The sequence below is a fragment of the Gadus macrocephalus genome, chromosome 8 (assembly GCF_031168955.1).
Source record: "Gadus macrocephalus chromosome 8, ASM3116895v1".
Lineage (NCBI taxonomy): Eukaryota > Metazoa > Chordata > Actinopteri > Gadiformes > Gadidae > Gadus > Gadus macrocephalus.
Window position 1 is genome coordinate 2666536 of NC_082389.1, and position 22315 is coordinate 2688850.

The 22315-nt window shown below is 51.7% G+C and overlaps 1 protein-coding gene across 1 annotated transcript in view; it reads left to right on the forward strand.

Moving 5' to 3' along the window:
* lig1 (ligase I, DNA, ATP-dependent) overlaps positions 1-22315 on the forward strand; it is a 40139-nt gene that overhangs the window by 11226 nt on the left and 6598 nt on the right. Inside the window, exons 5-23 of the mRNA XM_060060005.1 lie at positions 83-283; positions 1630-2127; positions 2423-2561; positions 4920-5006; positions 6182-6238; positions 7333-7391; positions 8153-8266; positions 8554-8720; positions 9221-9297; positions 10186-10277; positions 11475-11574; positions 11692-11777; positions 13415-13530; positions 14982-15077; positions 16298-16408; positions 17220-17291; positions 18077-18221; positions 18692-18774; positions 21799-21951. Of these exons, the coding sequence (XP_059915988.1) occupies positions 83-283; positions 1630-2127; positions 2423-2561; positions 4920-5006; positions 6182-6238; positions 7333-7391; positions 8153-8266; positions 8554-8720; positions 9221-9297; positions 10186-10277; positions 11475-11574; positions 11692-11777; positions 13415-13530; positions 14982-15077; positions 16298-16408; positions 17220-17291; positions 18077-18221; positions 18692-18774; positions 21799-21951 (2453 nt within the window). The remainder of the gene's footprint in view (positions 1-82; positions 284-1629; positions 2128-2422; positions 2562-4919; positions 5007-6181; positions 6239-7332; positions 7392-8152; positions 8267-8553; positions 8721-9220; positions 9298-10185; positions 10278-11474; positions 11575-11691; positions 11778-13414; positions 13531-14981; positions 15078-16297; positions 16409-17219; positions 17292-18076; positions 18222-18691; positions 18775-21798; positions 21952-22315) is intronic.

The following is a 22315-nucleotide window of genomic DNA, read 5'->3' on the forward strand; positions in this document are numbered from 1 at the left end:
TGCAAATCTCAAATCGTACTTACAGCACCTTTTTAATTAATGTCCGCTATTAATTAACGTGTGTGTGTGTGTGTGTGTGTAGCGAGGAAGATGTTCCCGAAGCGGAAGCTGAACGAGAGCAGCAGCCCTCTGGGGGGCCACGACGCGGCGGCGGCGGTCCCAGCGGCGGCGGCGGTCCCGGTCCCGGGGGCCCCGGAGGAGCAGAAGCAGCGCAGCAGCGAGGGGGCCCTCAGCCAGCCCAGCAAGAGGCCCCGGGTGGAGAGCCCCTCCTCGGGCACCGGCGGTACGTGACCAGTAGGGCCGAACGATTCGGGGAAATGAGCGACTGGGATGATTGAGACCAGTCGCGCCGTTTGATATGTGATTTTTTTAATCTTATTTATTAAGTTCCTTATGTTTTGTATTATTCAGTAAAAAAGCAATAAAACCTTCTGTAGTATGACCAACACAACTTTTGAAGCAGTCAACATCGAAACGTCTCTTTCCTTTAGGCCAGGCCGATGTGTTGATATCATAACATCTTTATTTAACTATTGAATTGTGAATTTTTTTTTTCTATAAATCGTACTGATCTCCAGTCAGTGACGGTGACAAATCCCCCCAAAAATATATATATATCGAATAATATAGATTTTATGTATTTTTTATCGCAGCCTTTGTGATTTGCATATTTTGTTATATATTGTCCATATTGGGGCCAGAATTCGGATCGGATAGTATAGATGTCGGATATTGTTTAAATCTTATTTTTATCTTGTCGTTCATAGTTGTTCCGAGCCAGGACTCTCCAACGGTTGTTTTTGTGGAATCACGGCAATCTATATTGAAAATAAATCAAAAAAATAGGCTGATTTATGGACATAACAAATGCACCCTCGTTATTTTATTAAAATATTTTGTGTTTTCGCAAATGCTAACGTCAATGTAAATCTATGCAAATTTCCGAATTTAATTAAGTCAAATTAACAAATTACCATAAACATACATATATATATTGCATGATGACATGCTGCTTAATTAACTCAAGCTCTCCCCCCCCCCCACCCCCACGTTGTTGTTTTTTTATTAAGCCCCATTTATTATTTCTGGACAGGACTAAATTCGTGTGTGTGTGTGTGTGTGTGTGTGTGTGTGTGTGTGTGTGTGTGTGTGTGTGTGTGTGTGTGTGTGTGTGTGTGTGTGTGTGTGTGTGTGTGTGTGTGTGTGTGTGTGTGTGTGTGTGTGTGTGTGTGTGTGTGTGTGTGTGTGATGTCCATACTTCGTTGACCAAGCTGTAAAAGCCCAAATTCTCAGCGCCTGCACTTTTATTTGTTTCGCTCCCCTCCTCCTCCCCGCCCTCTTGATCCGCAGCGGCCCCCGCTTGCCCCCCCCCCACCCCCCCCTTAGAAAACGACAAGACGCATTTAACGAGTAAAGGCCCAGCGGTTATCCGGCAAAGCCATCTTTATACAACTTCCCCTCGCTTTCACTGTCTGCCTCAAACGGGCGCAGAGAAAGGCAGAGCCCCTCAATGCTGCCCTTTTTGTGAGGCTCCTGGCATTTATCGTCCTCGTGCTTTTTCTTCTCTTTTTTTTTTACAATGTCCCCCACCCCCACCCCCACCCCGGCCCCGTCGCCGTCGCCGAGCAGGAAAAGGTGATGAGGCGATGGAGGTAGAGGCCGCCGAGGAAGAAAAGACGGAGGAGGAGGAGGAGGCAGCGACTGAGACGGATGTGCCAGCAGCGCGGGGCGGCGCGGGAGAAAAGGGTGAGCTGGCGGCTGAAAGGAGGAAAGGAGCCGAGGTGAAGAAGGAGGAGAGCGAGCAGCGACAGGAGGATGAAGAGGAGGAGGAGGAGGAGGAGGAGGGGAAGAAAGAGAAGAAAAAGGCAAAGGGAGCAAAGGATGAAAAGAGGGCCGGAGAGGAGAAAGGGCCCGCCGACACCAGGCAGCAGAAGAAGACGAAGACTAAGAAGACGACAACGCAGAAGAAGAGCGAGGAAGAGGAGGAGGAGGAGGAGGAAGAGCGACGGGCTGAAAAGGACAGCGCCAAGAGCCCACGGACTCAAGCCGCCAAGGAGCGTAAGGAGGCGAAAGAACAGGGAGGAGATAAGGACTTGGCCAAGAAAGCCGCCATCAGCAGTTTCTTTGGTGAGCCAGCGGAATTAGCATTTTCCTGCACGGGTGCACACATCTGGACACACTGCATGTGTGTGTGTGTGTGTCTGTTTGTTTGTGTGGACAAACAGTTGTGTGTGTGTGTGTGTGTGTGTGTGTGCGTGTGTGTGTGTGAGTCCGTTTTATGCGTGCGTGTCCGTGTCCAGAATCAGGCTACACTTTAGAACAGATGGCGCTCGCGCCCTTACACACACTGACGCGCACCAGCAACACAACAACATTTTTGGTATTTTGTTTATTTTTCTTTCCGTTTGATGTTTCCCCGCAGCGCCCAGGAAAGCGGCGGTCAAGGTGGAGAAGGTGGAGAAGGTGGAGGAGACGAGTGAAGGAGAAAAGGGGGAGGTGGCGGGTGTGAAGAAGAAAGAGCCAGAGAAGGCCGCAGTGGACGATGTCAAAGATAAGAAAGGGTAAAGCGCGCGCCTTTATTAGTCCGTCTGATCCCTGACACCAAACCACGTCTGGTTTCCACTAAGTCGCTCCGTCCGTCCGTCTGTCTCTCTATACTCCTGATATATTGCACAGGTGCGCAGGCCAGGAAGGGCACGCGCCATGTGTTTCATCAATCATTCAAATTGTAACGATATAGTGTTGGGTTGATCAGGTGCATGTAGATGGAGAGTAATGAAGCAGATGAACACGTCAAAATAGTCTTTGTGAAAGTGACTGTAATGTTGTAACAGAACCTCGTGGACGGATCCTCGGAAGGATTTTCCATGTTCACAACATTCACTATAATTGTAATTTTAATATTCACACGTTTGCAAAAAAAAAAAAAAAAAAAAAAAACTCAAAAAAGAATGTTGTATTCATTTTTCCACTGCCAAATCCAATCCATACCCGGTATAATAAACCTGAACCGTTTTTGATGACGACCTGCTGACATGACATTTCCACTCCCCGGTCTTGTATAAAGCCCCCCCCACACAGTCAAATCATATTTCTCTCCCCCCCGTCCACGAGTCAGCAAAGCGAGCGCTACCTCGACCGACTCCAGCACAGCCATGACCCCATTCCCCGTCATGTCACAGGTTCAGTGATATCGCCAAGTGATGAATGCAATTCCATGTTGGCTCTTTCGGTCTCGCTATCCCCCCCCCCCCCCCCCCCCCCCCCCCCCCCAACGTCGGCCCTTTTCTTCTTCCCCAGCCTCCCATTGATTTTCCATGGCGCTGGCGGATGATTAATACAATCTACACTAAGGCACTTGTTGCACCTCGTGTTGTTCAAGTGTGACAGGAGGCAACAAGAAGGCCCCCCTTCATCACCAGTTCAGTAGCAGGAGGTCAACAGCAGGCCACCGGGAGCTTCCAGCAGGTTAAACCTGGAGGCCCCCCGAGTGTAGGCCTACACCGCTAATACGGTCATCAGACAGGAGTTTTTCAAAAATATTGAACGCAACCTTGGCTGGAAGCCAGTCTCTTCTTTCATCCGCGTGCTCCTGCCATACTTCTCGGCAATTTCACCTCGGTTCAATTTTCACACCTTTTTTTCAAGCTGGGAAAAATCCATTTTGTTGTAGCACTCTGGGCTCCGATAAGGAGTTGATAACGCTGAACAATAATTCGGCCGATTGTTCTGGACGGCTACATGGATTGTAACTGATGGTTTTGATTTTGATTCCGTGTTCGTGCCTAAATGGGTGGTGCGGTGTTCAGAGAAGGGTTGATGTTGTAAAGATTTGTATCATATTGAGGCAGACGTGTCTCGCGTTGTAAGAGGTCCAAACCTGATATTCTTTAATGGTATTTTCTTTGTATTCTTTGGCTTGTGATCACAGTTCTCCAGCATCATCTTTCGTACTTTCCCTCCCTCCCGAATTGAACAGCATACAGTAAACAACATTCAGTAGTGAGTAGGCCTTTGGCTGATGCTAGTTTCCAGCTACAAAACACTAAGGAACGTCGCTTACGGAGCTGATGCTATATAAACCTGTCTTTTTTTTGAGAACATTGCCTGACAAATGCAGAAGGTGTATATATGAATATTAAGCAGTCACAAGCAAGAGCTACCAGCTCAGCTGAAGATAAAAACAAACTCAAATAGACCCAAGTCCCGTGCAGAAGAGACGAGAATAATTCCTCCTTATCGACGCTTTTCAGTCTGAACACACCATCTTCAGGATTGCCACAAAGTTAAAAACAAAAACCGAAATCTCCATCACAAAGCGGTATTCCACATATCGTCGACTTCGGTTTGTCTTGACATTAGAATGTGTAACCGGAAGCAACACGAAAGACTCAACCTTTTTATGATATTTCCCATGTAAGTAACGACACCGCCTTTTTTTTAAAATCAAAGATACTTTGGGAAGCGAAGGCTTATTGGTGGAACACTGTCGACTCGTGAAAGCGCGGCTCGTACACCAATGCAGCAGATTGCATGACATAAAATATTTTGTTTGCTGGGCTGAAAGAGCACCTTGAAGGTATCCCAGGCAGGCCATCAGTATGTCCTTCTCCGACACACTCGCCTCATTTAACTTCCGCGCTCCGGTGCAAGCACATAAACTCAAGCAAGTTGCAGAGGGGAGCGGCAGACTTAATGATGTTTTCCCGTTTATTGGCGGATATTTTCAGTCTGCTGTTGAATCAGAGGGCTCTGCCTGCGCTGCCGTTTCGCAAAGTCACTCGGTGGTTCTGACTTCGCCCCTCTTCAAGAACCTTCCTCTCTCCGTTATTCCTCTCCCTCTGGAAGATGCGCATACTCGGCTCCTCTCGGGTTGCACCACCGATTTCACGTTGCATTTTGTGGTTTTCTCTCCTCAGTGACGTGTCTCCAGGGCAGAAGGACTTTGACCCGTCCAGGCCCAACTACCACCCGATAGACCACGCCTGCTGGGGGCGGGGCCAGAAGTAAGCCGCACCCACACACCGTGTCGTTGCACCCACCTTCACCTTCCGCCGCGGGAGATCCTCTTAAGTAGTAACCCGACGCGGGTTGAAGAGATGTCGATGGGAGCGGGGGTAAAAGGTCGTTCGATAGGGCTTCAGTTTCACGGAAACCCGGGCTACACCATTACCACTTTCCTAACTCGATACCAATTCCAAGTCCATTCCAAGTTGGCGGAGTCAATTATTCAACTGTAAATTCTGCAGAACGCATAGAAATGTTTATGTATGAAAAGGAACAAAGCTAATGGGATGAAAGGAACCTCTTTAAACCCCCGATATAGTCAACGCGTTGGAAGTGATGCAGTCCTCGTTTCGTCTTCCTCTTGATAGTCCCAATAAGGGAGAGCCCAGGCCTAAGGCGCTGAGACTACGAGTAGAAACAAAGCAAATCTAATTAACCTAGGTTAATTGTCTCTGCTGTCGTCGTTCTGCTGGCTGGCGTTGCCCCTAAAGGAGCGGAGGAATCTCTGCTTTCCCTGACGACACGATTCATCTCCCTATCGCTCCCGTTTGTTTAGCTAGAGGAACATTCACTGTTCACTTTGTACGGGTGACATAGTGGTGGAGTGTCTAGTTTTGTTGTAGCTCCGTTGTTGCCCGTTGGGGTTCAAGGGTCTGAATGAGTTACAAATGTAAAGTTTAAAGGGAACCATGCAAACTCTTCCTCCTTCTGTGCACACCGTTCTCCTGCGAGCGCTCTTTGGGGGTCATAACGCACCATCAAATAAGTACTGAAGCACGGTTACTTCCGCACCGTATCCCACGATGCGTAGCGGTTCTCGTTGTTCATCAGAACCGTCCAATAGAAACGCTCGAGACAATGCAGGCTGTTTAGGCAGCCGAGTGGTCACAGGGAAGACGTCCAACACCAGCGTCTCGTTCACGTCGTGCTCACGCTCTTCCGGTACACAATCCGTGCCCGGATTCCTCCTTTACTTGTATCCTCGACAGTGTACTTTAATACAACCTTGCACGGCGTCCAGTCATCCCTGGCGGTGCAGGGGATGAGGGCAGGACGTGAAGCGATGGGCGGCATGAACCTGTATTTATTCCCGAAACAAAGAACGTTTTCCTTTTCATCACTCCGAGCGTTGACGCCACGCCCCTTCCCCCTCTCTTCATCCCTTCTCGCTCAGGGTGCCGTACTTGGCGGTGGCGCGGACGTTCGAGAGGATCGAAGAGGACTCCGGCCGGTAAGTGGAAGCGGAGGAGGTGAAAGTTGAATCGAACAAAGAAGAAGTTCCCCTCTCTTCCTGTACTTCTTCTATTTGTTCTCTCGGGGGGTCATGGGTCGGAGTGTAATGTAATCCTCCTCTCTGCGGGGTCCATTTGTGCGTTTGGCGTCGCCCCCGGCGATCTTTAAGTGCAGGCGGGGGGGTCAGAAGGCCATGCTGCATTAACGAGGCGTCATGGCGATGCAAACCCAATTACTTCAAAGGGGATCAGAGGAGGAGCCGTAGCCTCTTGTGTTACCTCCCCCCCCCCCCCCCCACTCACCCAGCCCACCCCACTAATTGAGATGGGGATACGTATACAGATACATACGTCTGATATACAGTGTGTCCGAAAACGAACTCGCCAAACACACTTTGAAGCGGCTCGGGTTTCCCGTCTGCCCGCATCCTCCTCCAGACAAATCTCATTTCCTCTCCCACACCACAACCCCCCCTCCCCCACTCCCCCCCCCCCCCCCCCCCACACACACTCCCCCCCCCCCCCCCCCCCCCATCTCCCCCCTGCCCCTGCACTTACTCCTCTCCTTCCACCATGATGGCTTCACAACAAAGTTAGCCGGCCCTTCCATAGTCTCTCTCTATCTCTCTCTGTATCTCTGTGTCTCTGTGTCTCTGTGGCGCTCTCTCTGTCTCTCTCTCTCTCTCTCTCGCTCTCGCTCTCTGTCGCTCTCTCTCTCTGTCGCTCTCTCTCTCTCTCTCTGTAAGTGATCCGATCGGTTTCTGCTCTCGCTCTGTGTCGCCCCCTCTCACTAAATTGGCAAAACAGACATTTATGTTGCAATACACACAAAAGATTCAAGAGTATGATGCAAATTGAAAGGTCTAAAAAATAAATAGAACACATCTCTAAAAATAGTGCAAAGTTCCTGGCTAGGATTATAATATCACAGTGAGGTTTGGGGCCTTTTAATTAGGGTTGTCAAGGAAAATGAAATGTGTGAGGATACACGTCATTATGGTGTAGTTATGTCTCTCTCTCTTCCTCCTCTCTCTCGCCCTCTTCTCCCTCTCTCTCCGTCGCTCTGCCCCCCCCCCACCGCCCTCTCTCTCAGGCTGAGGAACATTGAGACGCTGTCCAACCTGCTGCGGTCCGTGATGCTCCTCTCCCCAGGTAAGGAGACCCTCCCCACCCCTCCACTCCCAAGTCATAAAAAGGAGACCTAAATGAATAGATGGAGCTGCCTCCCCTACCGATGGGAAGTCGTTATTCAGGGTAATATGGTGGAGAGGTACCCCCTGTCCCCCTCGGACCAGAGCAGCGTCCTGATTGGCTGAGATGAACGCCCGGCGGCTCGGGTCAGGAGGGAACTTGACATTGTTTTGATCACGTTCTCTGAAAGGTGCACTGCTCACCTTCTGGCGCGATGCAGCGTGCATACATTGGCTGTGTTCGAAATCGTTCCCTATTCCCTCTTCAATCACTATTCCCGATATAGTGTTTATGATATAGTGCGCTATATAGGGAACGATCAAACGAGAATTCGGACACTACGCTGAACATTTCGAAAACATGACCGCATTGCGTTGTGGTACACGGGAGTAACTTGTAGGGAACATCGTATGTTCACAACAATTTGGGGTATTTTATTGTCCACTATAAAGTGAATGAAATAAACTACTGAGAGTTCGAACACCTCTACAAAATAGCGAGCACCCGATATAGTGCACTATATCCGTGATAGGGAACGATCACACACAAGTGTGTAATAATCACAAGTATTATGTGTATCATTAGATTCCTTACTTTGTGTCCTTCAGAGTTTGATTACCTTGGTCAGGCACAGGATTGAAGGGGGGAAACTGTGTGTGTGTGTGTGTTAGTGTGTGTGCTAACGTGTGTGTGTGTGTGTGTGTGTGTGTGTGTTGTTCCAGATGACCTGCTGTGCTGCGTGTACCTGTGCCTGAATCAGCTTGGCCCCGCCTACCTGGGCATAGAGCTAGGGGTGGGCGACACGGTCCTGATGAAAGCCGTTGCCCAGGCAACCGGTAACACACACACACACACACGCACACACCCGCAGTTAGCCGTACCAATGAGCCGACACGCCTCATTCATTCGTTCAGTCACTCTCATAGTATTGAGCGCGAGAGAGAGAGAGACGATGAGAGTGACTGAACGAAAACGACACACAAAAAACAAACACACACACACACACTATGACACACCTGGCCTTAATCGCCAATCACCGCTCTCGTCCCCTCGCTCGCATCGCGCCGCGCCCGCCCGCGACGTTTACCCAATCTCGGGGGTCTGGTTTTGTTGTTGTTGCCAGGGCGACAGTTGGACAAGATCAAGGCGGAGGCGCAGGAGAAGGGCGACCTCGGCCTTGTGGCGGAGAGTTCCCGTAGCAACCAGCGCACCATGTTCCAGCCCGCCAATCTCACGGCGGGGGGGGTGTTCGCCAAGCTGAAGGAGATCGCCAGCATGAGCGGGAACTCGGTGGGTACCAGCAGGAAATGGGTTTCGTTTAGAAGTTCCCGTTGGGAGGTTTTTTGTTTATGTTTGTCGAGGGAGAGGGGAAGGATGCGGTCGGTGGAGGAAGTAACGGCTTGATAGGCAATTTACTCCGGTGGAAGTAGAGCCGGCAGTCTGACAGAATGTGCCCAGTAGTGGGGCAGTGGGGGGGGGGGGGGGGGGGGGGGGGGTGCATGTTTGCTTGTGTAACTCCCTCCGGGATGTCACGGAATGTATATTCCTCGCCTCTTTGTTATTTTTTGTCACTCATTTATTTGAACTCTGTTGAACGTGAAAATCTGTTCTTGCCGGTGTGGCACTCAAACACTCACGCTGTGCATTCTCCTATTCTCTCTCTCTCTCGCTGTCCTCTCTCTCTCTCTCGCTGTCTCGCTGTCACGCTGTCTCGCTCTCTCTTTCTCTCTCTCCCTCTCTCTCTCTCCCCCCACTTCTTTTAAATCTCAATTTCCGTCCGGCGACCGCAGGCCATGAATAAGAAAATCGACATCATCAAAGGCCTCTTTGTGGCGTGCCGCTTCTCAGAAGCCCGCTACATAGTCAGGTAACACACACGCGCTCGCAAAGACACACACACACACACACACAAACCGACACATATACACACGCACACGCACACACACAGAGACCGAGAGACATGCACACAGACTCACACAGTCACACGCACACACCCCCCCAAACACCCACAGATAAACAGACCCACACACACAGATAAACAGACAAACAAACACACACACACACACAACCCCCCCCCCACACACACACACACACACACACACACACACACACACACACACACACACACACACACACAGGGACACACACCTACACACACACACACACACAAATGCCAACAGACACTCACACACACTGACTCCCTTGCTCCACTGCGTCTCCAAGCGTACACTTTAAAACACACGTGTGCTCCAACATGCCAGTAGATCTTGGGTTTGCCCTTGACGTGCCGACCACACACTCTCCCGCGAGGAGTCTGCTGTGAACCCAATGCCTTCCACCTCTCACGTCTGCTCCCGAGTCTGCCCACTGCTCAAGCACACAGCCGTTGTCATGGGTACCAGTTAGTTTTTAGAAACGTCAGTGTTGGCCACTGCTTATGGCTTGTGTGTATGTGAGGACGCTCACACCTTCCTTTCCGTCTCCCTCTCTGTATTGTGTGTGTGTGTGTGTGTGTGTGTGTTTGGGGGGGGGTTGTGTGTGTGTTTGGGGGGGGGTTGTGTGTGTGTGTGTGTGTGTGTGTGTGTGTGTGTGTGTGTGTGTCTGTCCGTGTGTGTGTGTGTGTGTGTGTGTGTGTGTGTCCGTGTGTGTGTGTGTGTGTGTGTGTGTGTGTGTGTGTGTGTGTGTGTGTGTGTGTGTGTGTGTGTGTGTGTGTGTGTGTGTGTGTGTGTGTGTGTGTGTGTGTGTGTGTGTGTAGGTCCCTGGGGGGGAAGCTGCGCATCGGGCTGGCGGAGCAGAGTGTCCTGGCCGCCCTCAACCAGGCCGTCTGCCTGACGCCCCCCGGCCAAGGTCAGCCCCCGTACCCCCCAATACACAACCCCTCCCCCCCCCCCGAGGGTGGGGTCCCCGTCGCGGCCGCTCTCCCTTCGAGTGCGCTGCTGTTCCCGAAGCGTTTGTGCGGCGGGCCGATGTGGAGGTTTTGGCGATCGTGGTAATCAGCGGCCAGAGCGTCGCCGCGACGCTGTGTGTGTGTGTGTGTGTGTGTGTGTGTGTGTGTGTGTGTGTGTGTGTGTGTGTGTGTGTGTGTGTGTGTGTGTGTGTGTGTGTGTGTGTGTGTGTGTGTGTGTGTGTGTGTGTGTCGGGCAGTTGTTGTTACCCTGGAATGCTAAACAGCCTGAGTCGGCCCATCACCCCCCCCCCCCCCCCCCCCCCCAGCCGTCTCTTTCCCCCCTTCAGTCGGGGAGCGTCTGAAACCAGAGCAGGCGAACGCAGAGGAGGTTAGCCTCAGCCGCCGCCGCCACCGCCACACAATGAGCCCTAGCGCGGATTAATTAGCATGCGGATCTTACTCACAGACGGCGCGGCGCTTTAATTAGGGTCAGCCAGACCACAGACTCCGCCGGAAAATTTACATTGATCCGCGGTCTTGTCGGGGAAATGTTTCTCTTTTTCTTTTTTTTCTCTCCTCTTCTTTTTCGTCCGTTTGTTTAAGCAGGTAGGTTAATTAACGACGTGTTCCCATTAAAAAAGCTGCGTGGCGGCGGCTACTACCTCCTCCCCCCCCTCCCCCCCCCCCCCCCCCACCATCTCAAATTATTTAACCAGGTGAAGCAGGAGCCCATTAAAAGCCAAAGAGGCGTTTAAAACAAAAAAATGCATTATCCTTTTATCCTTTTTTATTCAGGCCAGGTGGGCCTCCTTAATCGAGGTAAAAACCGACCGGTTTATCATCGTTGGATCCAACGCTAATTAATTCATCCCGTTAAAACGGACGGAACGTGGACCGGCTACCCCTAACGAGCGCCACACGGCGCACCAATCAATAAGCGCCCGTACCGCACACGCGTTAACCTCGGGACCACCGGCCGGACCCTAAAAACGGTCCTCGCTGTGCACGACGGTCCCACCGGGACCGTCGTGCACAGCGGTCGTCGCGTTGATGACGCGACTGTGTTGCCATGGAGACTCTGGTTCTTATTAGGAGATGTTAATTGTGTTTCTGAATGCATCCCCTCCCCCCCCCCCCCCCGTCGACGACGACGGCAGATTTCCCGCCCGCTGTACTCGACGCCGGCAAGGGAATGAGCACAGAGAGCCGCAGGACCTGGCTGGAGGAGAAGAGTCTCATCCTGAAGCAGACCTACTGGTAACTAGCGCACGCTTTAGGTGGACTTTTTAGTTCATTTTTTACTATTGTTGGAGATTCATCCTCGTCCATCTCTCTTTTTTGATAACGTGGGCCCTAATCCCTTTTCTTCCTCAGCGAGATGCCCAATTATGATGTCATTCTGCCAGTGCTGCTCAAGGAGGGGATCGACGAGCTGCCAAAACACTGCAAGCTTACCCCAGGTAGGGCTGGCCAATCACTGCAGGCTGAGACCTGGTACGATGGCCAATCACTGCAGGCTGAGACCTGGTACGATGGCCAATCACTGCAGGCTGAGACCTGGTACGCTGGCCAATCACTGCAGGCTGAGACCTGGTACGATGGCCAATCACTGCAGGCTGAGACCTGGTACGATGGCCAATCACTGCAGGCTGAGACCTGGTACGATGGCCAATCACTGCAGGCTGAGACCTGGTACGATGGCCAATCACTGCAGGCTGAGACCTGGTACGCTGGCCAATCACTGCAGGCTTAGCCCCAGGTACGCTGACCATTTGCGACACAATGGAGGTGAATCGTGAATTCAAAGTGGGAGGGAGCGCAAATCCATTTACCCTCCAATTAAAGAAGGAATGACAAAAGGGATTGACTCCTCGTTATACCGGTTTTTATTGTTAGCTGGGATAGCACCTGTTATACGCACACAGGCCCTGGGGAAACGGAACACGGCCAATTATTCCAAATGCCTGCTTCGAAGAAATGGGTTTGAATAGTCCATCCCAAGCCCTGTTGTGACAAAGCACAGCTCCTCTGCATCACGTATCGACAAGCAGGCGGAACATCTTGGGTCCTACCGGTCAGCTAGCACGCTCTGAGCCACACCGCTTTATGACCACTCTAATATGGATCCATACGTCCTTTATTATATCCTGCCTTCTTCTCTTTTTAATAGACGCGTTGCTGAACAGAATAGCCTGGGGGAGGTCTAAAGAATAAAGAATATCGCCTGGGTCTGCAAAGAAAATGGTTTAGAATCAAACGCGGCAAACTTTGGGTGGCTGTGTCGTAGTGAGCTAGCCTGGCCGCTGCCAGACTCGGCTCACATCGTAGGTCGCACGTTGGTCTGGGGAAGCTGCTGTCATCTTCTTCAGCACAAGAGGCGTGATCAACGGGCCTCGTTCAACTGACTATACGCAATTGGCTGCTTGCCGTTGCTTCCCTGTCGTCCCTTTGCTAAACCAGCCAACAGCGCTCCCGTGTCACCCTTCCACGGGAAGAAATGGGATTTCATTAACGTCATCCCCATAGCCAATAAAGTTTTTAGGATCTTCTGTGTCTAGTTCATCTTCATATCCGTTTTTTTTTTTTTGTGTGGCCCGGGGTGACCCTTATATTTCAATAAAAAGTTATTAAAGATTGGATATGAATGAGTTCCGGACATTCGAGTCCCGCCGTAAAGTTGGCCAACAAAATTTACAGTTTCCGCGGAAAAACTGTATTTTTAAATGCCAATGCATCATAGAAACCCAGAAAAGCACACGCACACACACACACACACACACACACACACACACACACACACACACACACACACACACACACACACACACACACACACACACGCCTTCTGTTGCCGCTCCCGCACACAAAAGCAGTTTGTCCCGATTTAAAGCTAAAAACGATTTTGTCGTCGCTGTTATTTTGTTCCTTTGTCACTTGGCACACGACCGAAACCATTTTCTTAACCGTGTGCTGGTCATGAAAAATGCATGAGCTCCCGGGCCGAGGCCTCCTGGTTGGAGATCTGTAATATTCTGCGCGGCTGTCTGGGTTGTGACCGTAAGGCCGGGGTCTTCTGTGGCTGTGCCCCCCCCTCCAGGTGTACCCCTGAGGCCCATGCTGGCCCACCCCACCAAGGGGGTCGGAGAGGTCATGAAGAGGTTCGACGAGGCGGCCTTCACCTGCGAGTACAAATACGACGGCGAGCGTGCTCAGGTGTGTGTGTGTGTCCTTGTTTGTGTGTGTGCACAGACGGACGTTGGCGAGACTGTTTTTCTCATCATATTTCTTTTTATTTTGGCTTCTCACCCAACATATGCCTGCTGAATTTTGTATGCATTGGCCTTTGGGCTATGTGTGTGTGTGTGTTTGGATGCATTTGTGTGTGTGTATGCCTCTTCTGCTGTATAAATGATCACTTAAGCTTCTGCTGTGTGTGTGTGCATGTGCGTGCTCACTGACGCACGTCTCTTCCTCCAAGAGCTGGTAAAAGCTCTGCGTTCGCTTCAGGCTGTTGAGGTTAGAGCAGGCTGCCTCTCCTAGTGTGTGTGTGTGTGTGTGTGTGTGTGTGTGTGTGTGTGTGTGTGTGTGTGTGTGTGTGTGTGTGTGTGTGTGTGTGTGTGTGTGTGTGTGTGTGTGTGTGTGTGTGTGTGTGTGTGTGTGTGTGTGTGGCCTGCCTGCCTGCCTGCCTGCCTGCCTGCCTGCCTGCCTGCCTGCCTGTGTGTGTGGCCTGCCTGCCTGCCTGTGCCTTTAGTGAGACGGGAGAGAAGAGTGGAAGAGAAGGAGGAATTAAAGCAACAAAGAGAAGGACAGTTGTGGACAGAGGGAGAGAGGGCGGTCAATACAGCGCCGGTAGACTGAATCCCCTCTGGCGTTGTTGTTAATTCTGCTACAGTCATGCCAATTAGGTGTCTTTGAACTGAAATGAATTGAAGGGGGGGGAGGGGAGAGAGAGAGAGAGGGTAATGCATGTGGTGAGGTTGTTGTGAGGGAGGAGGGAGGCACTGAGGGTGTGACAGAGACACAGCACGTAGGAAGGGAGGGGGGGGGGTTTGAGCGAAGAAGGGTGACGTACTTTTCTGACTCCCTGTGGTCCTCACTGCAGTAGTCATGACTCCACGCGGCCAGCAGGGGGCCTCGTGGCTCGCTGCTTAATTAAACCGTCCTCAGTGTGTTGCTGGTATTTTTTACATTACTGCCACACTGTGTGTGTGTGTGTGTGTGTGTGTTTTCATGTGCAATTGAAAGTGTTGCCATTTGTTTTGATTGACGACCTTCGAACGGCTAGGAAATGGACGTGGTGTGGGCAGGTGTGTGTGTGTGTGCTTCATCTGTGTGTGTGTGTGTGTGTGTGTGTGTGTGTGTGTGTGTGTGTGCTAACATCTGTGTGTGTGTGTGTTATTCAGGCAACAAACTGTGTGTCTAAAAATGGAAGGAAATGTCCCTCACTTGCCCATAATTGGGCCTAATGCATGCGTCCTCGATAGATCCCACAGCCGGTAGAGTGCTCATCGCCTCACTCAATGACGTCGCAAATTGCTATTTTACATTTACATTTCGAACATGGTTTAGAACGCCCAATGTCGTGCGTGCGTGCGTGTGTCCCCATCCGACCTTTTCTCATCAAAAAAACATCCAATTCCCCCCCCCCCCCCCCCCGCAAACAGATCCATATCCTAGAGAGCGGAGAGGTGCGGGTGTTCAGCCGTAACCAGGAGGACAACACCAGCAAGTACCCCGACATCATCGCACGCATCCCCAAGGTACACCGCCTCGGAGCCGGTCCAGCTGTCTGTGTGTTTGTGTGGCGGGGGGGGGGGGGGGGGCACTAGGGGTGTTGTCTAAAGGGCCGCTGGTGAGGCAGGCGAGGGTCTGTCCCGCCCGCTGGTGTTCACTGAATTCCCCCGGCTCGCTCCCACTCGCTCACACACTCACTCACTCCTTCACTTAACTCGTCTCCTGCTTGCCCCCCCCTTGCCTGTACCGCGCGCTCACTGCTCACGAGTCCTCGCGTGTCCTGCCCTCTGTGTCTCTCCATCTCGCGGTTTCTGCCTGCTCCTTTGTCCGTCGAGGGCCGTTCTTCCTTTTCACGTCCGTCTGGTCTTTCTTCTTCTTCTTTTTTTTTTTTTTTTTTTTTTTTTTGCTTTGTAGTCGTCCTCTCCCGTGGTTACCACTCAGCTGTCTCCCCTACCTCTGTCCATGCCACCGAGTGTCCATTACTCGGCTTCTTCCTATTTCCATTCTACTCCATTCTTCCCTCCTGCCCTCACTCATCTCCTCTCGGTCTCTTAATGCGTCCCGTCTCAAATGCTAATGTACTCAAATTAGGTTTTGGGCGAGCTGTGCGTGTTTATCTTGGGTCCGCTCGCCTCCCATCATCTCTCATTTGTCTCTTGGTTTGCTCAGTCACTCGCTCGCCTTCCCTCCTTCTCCCTCTCGCTCTGTCGTCAAACAGTTGAGATAGTCTGAGGGGCCTCCGAGACTGAGCGCGGTCTCCGGTGGAGTGGTTTGTTTATGCTCCTAAAGGCACTTTAGACGCGCGTCGCTTAATTTTCACCTTGAGTTTACCTTCACCTGCTGCCAGGGCTGCACGATTGATTGCATAGTAATCGAAATCTTGTTCGTTATCGATAATCGCAATAAGTGATCGCAATCACTGAAAAAAAATCTCAATTATAATTTTTTTCATAGCAGCCCTCAGCTGAAACGACTCTATCCCCTCCTCACGCAAACACTTTCTTGACAAAACACTCTATACTATAGCGCACTATCTTTCAACACATATCTACTCTCTCAACACACACTCATAAACACAAACTCACAACCATGCTCTCAATATACACAAACAAACACTCGCTCACTCTCGTATGCAAAAGCATGCTCTCAATACACACAGACGACACTCACTCACTCACTCTCATAAACACAAACCAACCCACCCTTCCTTCCTCTTCCTCTCCCTCTCCCTCTCCCGTCCCTCCAGATGAAGAAGGACTCGGTGGTGTCGTGTGTGCTGGACTCTGAGGCCGTGGCCTGGGACCGGGAGAAGAAGCAGATCCAGCCCTTCCAGGTCCTCACCACGCGCAAGAGAAAGGTACCTCGGGGACAGGTGGACGCCCGGGGGAGATACACGGCGGTTCTGTGTCGGCGTGGGGAGAGAACGAGCAGAGCCTCAGATTGGACAGATGGAGGGAAGTTTGCGACGGATGATGGATGAACAGTGAGATGGACCGGGGGGCGAGGGGGAGGTGTGTGTGACTGTCTGTGCCGATTTAATGAGGGAGCTAAACAGTGGAGGGGGATTTTGATTATACTCAAATCTCTTTGGGAGGGCTGGACGGACGGACGGACGGCGGTACGGACGCACGCGCTGCGTTGCCGCCGCCGTAGCCTGTCTGAACCGCAGCGGCGTTCGCTCGCGGCCGTAATGGAAACAACGTTTGTAGGAATGTGGAATAACAATTAGTGAGGGAGGTTAAGCGACACAAGGCCAAAGGGATGAGGGAGGAGATGAGAGAGAGAGAGAGGGGGGGGGGGAGAGGGGGAGGCTCGAGATATGAAGGGTGGGGGGGGGGGCAGGGTTAGAGAGAGAGCAACGGAGGGAGACGGGAGGGGCGAAATAAATCATTGAATTAATTTCCGTGTGTGTGTGTGAGAAACCTTAGGTGGCGGTAGGCATTTGATGTTTAGCGTATGTTGGGCATTATAAGTGCATTATAAAAAATGAAGGAGCTTAATGGAAGACTATCAAAGCGCGGTGCGTTTAACGCATACACTCGAGGATGCTGGTGAGGTGCTATGGATATGTATATATGGATGTGTGTGTGCTTGCGCGTGTTATTTTCTTCCTGCTAATAAAAGTGTGTGTGTGTGTGTGTGTGTGTGTGTGTGTGTGTCCCTCACAGGACGTCGATGCCTCCGAGATCAAGGTCCAGGTGTGCATCTACGCCTTCGACCTGCTGTACCTCAACGGCGAGGTGAGCGCCGTCCCCTCCGCTCTGATTGGCTGGCGTTTCCCCGCCTCTTGTCAGCAGGACACGCCTCCTCGCCCGGCGTCTCTCTCTCTCTCGCGGTCTCATCACACGCTTCTCAGGCCATCGTTTAGTTCATCCTTCTGTTGTTTTCTTGTGTGTGTGTGTGTGTGTGTGTGTGTGTGTGTGTGTGTGTGTGTGTGTGTGTGTGTGTGTGTGTGTGTGTGTGTGTGTGTGTGTGTGTGTGTGTGTGTGTGTGTGTGTGTGTGTGTGTGCGCCCGCGCGATCATGCGTGCACGTCCTGTCCTGCCCCGGCAACATGCCGAGTGCTGTTGGTGTCCAAACATCGCTCCACCGAGGGAGGGGGGGGGGGGCGTCATTACCGGATCATTCTCCCTCCCTCCCCTCCCCTCTGGCGCGTGTGTGTGTGTGTGTTGTTATGGGTTTGTGTGTGCCATCGGAGGCGACATGAGCCTGTAGTTAGAGTTCTACTCACAGCACTGCCTGTGTGTGTGTGTGTGTGCGCGCATGCGTGTGTTTGGGATCATTGTCAACAAGCATCTTTGTGGTGTGCGTGTGTTTGCCTCGTAAAGTGCTTTTGTGTGTGTGTGTGTGTGTGTGTGTGTGTGTGTGTGTGTGTGTATTCGGGTCACTAAGCATTTGGCCCATAATGATTAGGATGCTTGGAGCTATGATGAGAAAATGATTATAATGGTGTGCAATTTGGTGGTGTTTGTGTGTGTGTGTCTGTCTTTCCGTGTGTGTGTGTGTGTGTGTGTGCATGTGTGCAGTCCCTGGTGCGCCAGCCGCTGTCCCGGCGCCGGGCTCTGCTGAAGGAGAGCTTCTCGGAGACGGAGGGGGAGTTTGTGTTCGCCCGCTACATCGACTCGGACAACACGGAGGCCATCGGAGAGTTCCTGGAGCAGTCTGTAAAAGGTGGGTGTGGCGGAGAACCCCCCCCCCCCCCCCCCCCCATATACTTAAGGGCTGATTACGGTCCCACGTCACGCAAAGCAAGGACCACGCAGACGCGTCGACGCAGTCGTGAACCTTTATGGTTCTGCGGAAATTGAACCTGTGTGTGTGTTATATGGTTGTCTGATTCTTTGTTTCCCGTTTCCATTTGTCCCTAAATCTGTTTTCGCTCACTATGCGGGATGTATACGTTTATTTTTTTCACTTCTGTATCTCCGCATGCTTTTTGCAATTGTCACTTTGGCGAAATGTGTGTGAGAGAGAGAGAGATAGAGAGATGGATGGATGGAGTGTGTGCGGTCAAGAACTAAGACTCTCCACATATCTGAAACCTAATCAGTTCATTTCCTTTCTGTCTTTCGGCTGAAGTCGTGTTGTATAATGTGTGCGTGTGTGTGTGTGTGTGTGTGTGGGTGTGTGTCCTCATTCAGATTCCTGCGAGGGGTTGATGGTGAAGACGCTCGAAAAGGATGCCACTTATGAAATCGCCAAGCGCTCTCACAACTGGCTCAAGGTAGGAACAAGGCAGCCCGACACGACTGCTAATGCTGCCTGCGTGTGTCACACATCGACCGACTGCATTTTCTAGTGCAGGTGTGTATCAATTTTGCTATGTTTGCCTCTTCGCTCAGAGTCGGTCTCTCGAGTTCCACCACAAAACAAAAATGTTGTAACGTTCAACAGACGCACGTCTTGCCCCCGGAGGTTAATGGCACGACTAACTCCGCGTTCTCAGTCTCGAATCCGAACGAGCGAAATGAAAGCTGACTTTTCACATCGCATTACTCACCTGTTCGGCAAAGCATGGCGGGGGGGAAAGTTATCGTTCGTCACATATTCCGACCCGATCTAATCACGGCACTTCATGGAGAGACCCGTGACGGGGCGAACACGGGGCTGGCGAGCGTGACTACACAATCGAATTACACCGCTCCTACCTGTTAAATACCGTGGCGTGCGCGGGTGGGGGAATCCACGCTGCCTCACGTTGTCTCTACACGTGCGTCCGCGTAATACCCCGACATTCCCGTGTCCCCCTGTGTTCAATCCAAGACCATCACAGCCGCTTCAACACCCCCTCCTGAAAACCCCCTCCCCCCCCCCCCCCCCCACACACACACTTTTGTGTCAGCCGACCTGCGGGCCGGTCCTGACTGGGGGGTGAGAGCCTCTTGGGGACGATGCCCTGGGCTCCCCTGAATCAACAGTCAACCAATGCTGGAGCCAAACGCCCCCCCCCCCCCCCCAGAGACAGAGGATCAAGAGCTGTTTACACGTTGTCGGGATGGGGCTTTTTGTTCCGCATGCTCCCCACCGTAATGCAGTGAGAGAGGGAGTGAATGAGGACACGTGCACGCACGGCCAAACCGACATACAGACATACACGCACACACGCATGCCCACATACACATACACGCACGCACGGCCAAACACATATACACGCTTAAACACGCATACGCGCGCACACGCCCAAACACATATACACGCTTAAACACGCATACGCGCGCACACGCCCAAACACAGAAGTAGGGCAGCGATGGTTGAAATGCACTATCCTCCATTGCACACACAAACCGCGACAAAAGCGTGATTATAGAGAAAGGTCTGATGCATTTGTCCGTTCACGCCGACAAAAACCTCATTAAGGACGTCCATTGAAGACGGCGCGATGCGACGCCCACAATTCACCTGTGATGCTCAGAAACTGAAGGGGTTTCATAGTACACTCATACTCTGCAGACGCACACACCGACGCACACACAGACACACACACAGACACACACACACACAGACACACACACAGACACACACACCGACACACACACAGACACACACACCGACACACACACCGACACACACACAGACACACACACAGACACACACACCGACACACACACACAGACACACACAGCAAAGCATGGGAAAAGGGCAAACTGTAGAGTGTGTGTGTGTGTGTGTGTGTGTGTGTGTGTGTGTGTGTGTGTGTGTGTGTGTGTGTGTGTGTGTGTGTGTGTGTGTGTGTGTGTGTGTGTGTGTGTGTGTGTGTGTGTGTGTGTGTGTGTGTGTGTGTGTGGCGTGCGTGTCCGCCAGTGAAAATCACAATTAATTTGCATTGTTTGTGAACATTTGTTGTAATGCGGCGATGTGGCGCGGGCCGTTCGCGCGGAGGAACTTTGCATTTAACCTTTTAACAAGGCTCCGACCCGGCAGAAAACAGATAGGATTATTCTCCCCCTCGCTCAGAAAAGTCAAACGTTAAACTCGGAGTGGAACTTTGGGTAAGAAGCGACGACGTGGTATTTTACAGTCGAAGGAACCCGGATAAGTAAAGGACCGTGGTCACCAACGAAGTCCCAATGACGGCGGCCGGGTCTGTAAACGTTATATATGTTTGGACCAAAGCCTGGTGACATATCTGATGCTGATTGGTCAACAATGCTCCAACGGTTTCAGGGTTTCCCCACATGAAGTAGTTTAGTGGAGGGGGGGGAGGTACGAGGCAGTCTTACTGTGAGGGACAGGGTTCTGTATCAGTGCCCTGTAGGGCTGTCACTTTTTCCAAAAATGAAATTCGAACGAATTTCGAATGTCCATAATTAATTCGAATACATTCGAATACATTCGAGAGCCCCCCCCCCCCCCCATAGAACACAACACGATTTATTGTGGAAATCACGTATACCTACTGAATTCATAACAGCACAGGATAAAAACACATCTTTGATAACACATTTGTAAACACAACAAGAGGAAGCTCCGACACACAAGTGCGGCTGTCTTTTACACATTAACAATAACTGCTCGGAGCGCGATATGCGGAGCGCATGTCGTCCATGGCACGCAGCGTCGCAGCCTATATAAACGAACAATCTGTGAGGCCGACCTCCAACACGGCATGCTGCTCGTTTTATTCCTTACGGAAAGAAAATTACAAGTAGTCTCGCAGCTCTCCGTTACCGTTGCAGCTGCTTGTGTCAGCCGTGCTGTATAAGTCCCCAAACAGGCTGCCCATCGCGCCCAGCGCAGCAGCGGACTTTTCTCCCTGTCGTGTGCGACGATCAGTGTCGGTCTCCGTTTCAGTGAGCTCGTGTGAGAGGCTTTCAGTCACGAGATGTTTCTGTGCAGGGGAAAGGTGGACTAACCGGGAGAAGCGGGGATCCAGGAGGGCCGCTTTATTGAGGAGAAGCCACTCGCCGCTCTCTTCTTTATAGCGCATTTTTACACTTCGAATTCGAATTTTTCACCCCACCTTCGAACGAATATTCGAACTTCGAATAAAAAGTGACAGCCCTAGTGCCCTGCGATTCCAGCATAGTAAGGCCCAATCCCCTTTCTACCCCTTACCCCTCCCCCTTGTTTTGAAGGGGTAAGGGGTAGAAATAGGATTGGGTCTTAAACCGTTGAAGTACAGCCATCGACCTAATGTGGCGACGCAGTAAAACGAAGATGTGACCATTGCCCGTCGCTGTGCTTATGAGCAGAATAGACCCAGAGGGGCTGTGTATGACCGCCGCTGTCTCTCCCCCCCCTCCTGCAGCTGAAGAAGGACTACCTGGACGGGGTGGGTGACACCATGGACCTCTGCGTGATCGGAGCCTACATGGGCAAGGGCAAGCGAGCGGGTGCCTACGGGGGGTTCCTGCTGGCCTGCTACGACGACGAAGGCGAGGAGTTCCAGTCCGTCTGCAAGGTGTGTGTGTGTGTGTGTGTTCTACTGACTGTGTGTGTTCTACCGACTGACTGTGTGTGTTCTACTGACTGTGTGTGTTCTACCGACTGACTGTGTGTGTTCTACTGACGGTGTGTGTGTGTGTGTGTGTGTGTGTGTGTGTGTGTGTGACCTTCTTAGATTGCACGGGGGCAGGAGGGGCTTAGAAGCGTGACTGTAGCGAAAGATAAGTCGTGTATTGTCCGCGTGCCACGGCGCCGCCCGTATGCTAGCCAATGCTACCTGGTTCAGATCACCCTCCTTCCCTTCTCCAGAGAACCCGCTAATTGTTCAGGGTGGTGAGATTCGATGATGCCAACCCCCCCCCCACCCCCCCTTCCCTGGC